Genomic DNA, 4,589 nt, shown 5'->3' on the forward strand with positions numbered 1-4,589 from the left:
CCCTTGCCCCCGTTGGCTCTCCGGCCGGGCACCTAGGATGAGCACGGGTCACGTGTTGTTGTGGCTGCCTGTTTGGTGCTGTCATGTTGGCACCACCCCTTGGACTCTAAGCTTCGCGGGGGCCATCTTTCTCCCTTACGGTCAATCTCTAGAGCCCAGGGCCCAGGCTGCCGTGGCCTGGGTCCCAGGAAGTCGCCTCTCTGGCTGGACACCTCCCGGGGCCTGGCTGGACACCTCCCGGGGCCTGGCTGGCCCCTCGCCTCTCCACTCCTCCTGGCTGAGCGCCCTCAGGCAGGACCCGGCTGCGTGATTGTCGGTTGGACGGAACAGGGTCACATCGCCGACCTGTCTTTGCACCTGCTGGGGGCTCAGCAGTGACCTGGGCTGGACTTCACTCTAGCATGAGGAATCCTCTGGTCTAGTCCCTGGACGCTGGGAGCTTCTTACTAGGTATGGTGGAGGAAGGGAGGACAGTGCATGGCTCCTGCTGTCCAGGCCCCACTGAGCTGACTGGGGATCAGTGTGGACTTCAGAATGGCTGCAGAAGGTAGCAGCTGAGGGTACGGGGGAGCTGCAGGGGGCGGGGTCTGCCTTGTCCTGGGCATCCTGGGAGTAAAATCTCAAATATCCACTGGGGAGGTGACTGATTTCAAGGGCTCACGTGCCCCACACAGCATCTATGCACCCCAGTCTTTGGGTAGGAAGTTAGGTGGGTAGATGGGCAGTTCTTTATAACTACAAAATGGACAGGCCGCTGAGTGGGGTGCACTGCTGACCCACCCCTGTCGGGCAGACTCCCCTCCACTCCTGCTCGTCCTCCACCGGCTGTCTGCTCTGCTGTGGATAACGGGGTTCCTCTAGGGACTTCCAACAATGTGGGGAACACTTCATGCTGCAATGCTGAGTGAAAAATAAGGTTTGAATTATTTGTTATAAGATGCAATTTGACATAAAATGTAATAAGATGCACTGTGTATAATGGACATAATTACGATAGAGATGAGTAGAAAAAAACACACTGCGGAGGGAGGTCAACAGAAGGTTCATTTTCCTTTTTCCCCATGTGGGTTTGATTCATGATGCTTTTCCGTATTTTCCAGATAGTCTGCAGTACCACATTTATAATAAAAAGCAGTGATAAAACCCTTTAACAAGCAAGCACACTCATGCCCGTCCAGGTGGCTCTGCGCCCCCGCCTGCCTTTGGTCTTCCTCTGTGTTTCCCAGAGAGCACCATCTCCATCTCTGGCCCCTGGCGGCGGCCTCTCCTACTCTGTGCTCGCCTGGGGTGACCCCATCCACACATCCTGTCTCAGAGGCCGAAGACAGCCGCCCCTCTCCACTCTTCTGCTAACTCAAGTTCTGTGTCTCCAGCCAAGGCTTTGTTCCTGACCCCAGACTGGAGCTTACAATCACAACAGATCCCAGGTGGATCTTTCCAGGTAGAATGATTTATCTTCAAGTTTTAAAAAATCTTTCTCTAGGTAAAATATAATAGACCTCCCCCCACTCCTCGCAAAAGAGAGAGAGACAGAAATATGAAGGTGCTTTCTCCAGGCCTGCAGAGTTAAAACTAATCCTCAGGGGGAAAGGGTGGAGGGGAGGTGGAGAACTGAGCTGTCACCTTGGCGCACCCTGCCCCACCCCCTGCTCCCACTGCAGGTGTGAGCCTCCCAAGCCGTCCTGCCCAGAGCAGCCTTTCCTCTTGGGTGCTCGTCCTGGGAAAAGATGCTTGAGTCAGACTCCTGAGTCGAGCAGAAGGTAGGAAAAGTACTCTTCCACCAGCCCCTTCTCACCCGCACTGGGCCAGGTATCAAACCACCAATCGTCCTGAAGATGCCAGCCCCTGAGATGGTGGCTCACGTTCGTGGCTTCCATCCCGAGCCTCGTCACATCACAGCTGACGAGCCTTCAGCAGGGAAGGACCTGGCAGGATTAGCATTTGTTTTGGAAAGATGTTCTGGCAGTGGGAGCAGGGGGTGGGGCAGGGTGCTGCAAGGTGACAACTCAGTTCTCCACCCTCCCCTCCACCCCTTCCCCCTGAGGGTTATTTTTAACTCCGCAGGCCTGGAGAAAGCACCTTCATATTTCTGTCTCTCTCTTTTGCGAGGAGTCGGGGGAGGTCTATTATATTCTACTTAGAAAAAGATTTTTTAAAAACTTGAAAATAAATCATTCTACAAGCTGCAAAATCTTACTCCACTGATTTCTCCCTAACACTCAACTGTTTTTTTCCCCTGCAAGGTAATAAGCAATTCAGAACTTATTAGCATATGAGGCTAATTCACACGTTTCTCATGGCATGGATCTCCTTTCTTCAGTCTGTCACAGATTAGCTGGAAATTTCTGCTGGTTCTGCCTGAATAATACAGACAGACTGAAGCTTGCTTTTATTGGTTAGGAGAACTTGAGACTAGACTGTGTGTAAAACCCTTTATGAGGAGAATTTCTCAATGATTTTTACAGGGAGAAATAGGGCCTGAGTTTATGGGGTGCTAGCCCAGGGCTGACCCCCTGGGTCACTGACAGGGGTGCACAGGTCTACCTGGCCTCCACCTGAGCACCAGGACTTCACTGGTCGCTCAGACGGTAAAGAATCCACCTGCAATGCAGGGGACCTAGGTTTGATCCCTGGATTGGGATGATCCCCTTGAGAAGGAAAAGGCTACCCACTACAGTATTCTTGCCTGGAGAATCCCATGGACAGAGGAGGCTGGTGGGCTACAGTCCATGGGGTCACAAAGAGTCAGACATGATGGGACAACTAACACTTTCGCTTTTTTCACTTTTACCTGACACGGAGCCTTCACTCACAGACGGGTGGTGATTTCCGGTCCTGAAGGAGAACAGGGCTCCCTGCTTTACAAGAGTCCTCTTAAATTCCCCTTGGAATGAGAGCGTTGGGGGGTGGGGGGGGTTCTCCTGTCCATGAGGCTGTCTGGTTGTTCCTGGGTTGAGTGGGGGTGGTGTAGGGAAAACGTTGAGATGAATGTGATTGAAACAGGAGCCGGAAGTAGGGGATAAGCCCATCTCCTGGCCCCTTGTCATATCAATTAATTAACGAATTCGTGCAAATCGCTCTGCACCCGTGTTGTCCTCTGCTGTGTCCCCAGAACCCAGCACACAGTATGGAGGGAAAGGGGCTCGAGCGCTGTGATAAACGAATACAGTCAAGCCCATGGCAGGAAGCAGCAGAGGAGTTTGGGCTACTTTGAGGTCCTTTGAGTGAACTTACTTGTGATTCCCCAGCTCTTGCTCAGAGCCGAGCAGCTGCCCAAGGCATCCTGTGCTCAAGGCACCAAAAAGCCAGGGAGGGAATAAATATCACCAGTTGACAAAAGCTAACTTTAGCAGAACCACTCCAAAGACAGGGTTGCATGGGAAGGGGTGGCGCCCCCCCGAGCACCTGCTGAAGCACCCCCAGATCACGGCTAAGGCCTGCTTCCCGGAGGCGTGCGGTCTGTGCGTGTGCTGTTTTCTTTTGCTGAGAGCAGCACGCAATCTGGGCACTGCCAGCCTCCCAACAGTGGAGAAAAGGTGGATAACTCCTATTCAAACAGGACCCTTCAAGGGGTCCACATTGGCCTGCCCCAAGTCGCCAGGCCCAATTCCTTAGCCGGGCTGTGGCCGCCAAGATCAAGACACCTACCAGGGGTGCGCATGAATTAAAGGCTTACACTGAATAGTAACAGGCTCCTAATCTGCAGAGCTTTCTGATGGTAGGTGAGAAAAAACAAAATCTTGCCAGGCTTTTTGCATCAAAGAAAGAAATCAACTTGCTAATTGAAAAATGGTTCTCAAAAAAAAAAAAAAGAAAAGAAAAGAAAAATGGTTCTCATGGAGGAAAACATGGAAATGCCAGCTATGTAAATTAGCATATGCCCTGATGGAAAAGAAACCATGCCAGGCCAGGAGGAAATTAAGCAAATTAGGAGAATGAGGAAACCACCCTGGAAGCAAATGGAAAGCACTCTGCGGGGTCAGCTTATCTCAGGAGGGGGGTCTGGGACCCGCCTGGAGGTGAGGACTGCTGGTGTTTGGAGTCTCAGGTGTGCCCGCGGGTGTACCTGGGTGGGTGCATGCGCTCCTGCTCAGGTCAGGGTGGACCCTTCATGCCAGCTCTGAAAAGCACACTTCATAATACCTCCCTCTGCTTCAGGCGGCAGGAAAGCCCTTCACCAAATGCTCCTGAGAAGCACTGGGCTTGGGCTGTGGCTGCGCTGAGGTTTCTCCGGCGCCCTAAGGAGTTCATTAGCACATGGAAGTCTCCATCCAGCTATCTGTGCGAGCTGCCCAGAGCTGGGCTGGGTCTCAGGGCCGGCATCCCAGGGAGAGACCGCGGGGGACTCGGGTCTGCAGCAGGACGGATGTCAGCAGGGGCGCGCGCCGCCTGGCGGCAACTGCGTGTGACCAGCGCCAAGCCAGGCTCCGCGGTGCAGGCCGAGAGAGGGTCCCCGCAGGAGGGGTGGTGGTCCTTGGCCCCAAGCAGCGCAGGGCTGCACTGCGGAGGCCGCTTGCGGTGGGGAAAGGAGCCGCACAATTCTGGATCCAGTACAGTCCAGGGCCCGCTCACAACGGGCAATCCCAGCG

The 4,589-nt window shown here is 53.8% G+C and overlaps 1 protein-coding gene across 1 annotated transcript in view; it reads left to right on the plus strand.

The window, feature by feature from the left end:
* The first annotated feature begins 534 nt into the window (after positions 1-534).
* The window catches only part of TCERG1L (transcription elongation regulator 1-like), a 205,641-nt gene continuing 201,586 nt past the window's right edge, over positions 535-4,589 (plus strand). The window contains exons 1-4 of the mRNA XM_010859562.1: positions 535-547; positions 1,227-1,287; positions 1,662-1,760; positions 4,159-4,518. Coding sequence (XP_010857864.1) covers positions 535-547; positions 1,227-1,287; positions 1,662-1,760; positions 4,159-4,518 — 533 coding nt within the window. The remainder of the gene's footprint in view (positions 548-1,226; positions 1,288-1,661; positions 1,761-4,158; positions 4,519-4,589) is intronic.

This window comes from Bison bison, unplaced genomic scaffold (assembly GCF_000754665.1).
Source record: "Bison bison bison isolate TAMUID 2011002044 unplaced genomic scaffold, Bison_UMD1.0 scf7180017864456, whole genome shotgun sequence".
Lineage (NCBI taxonomy): Eukaryota > Metazoa > Chordata > Mammalia > Artiodactyla > Bovidae > Bison > Bison bison.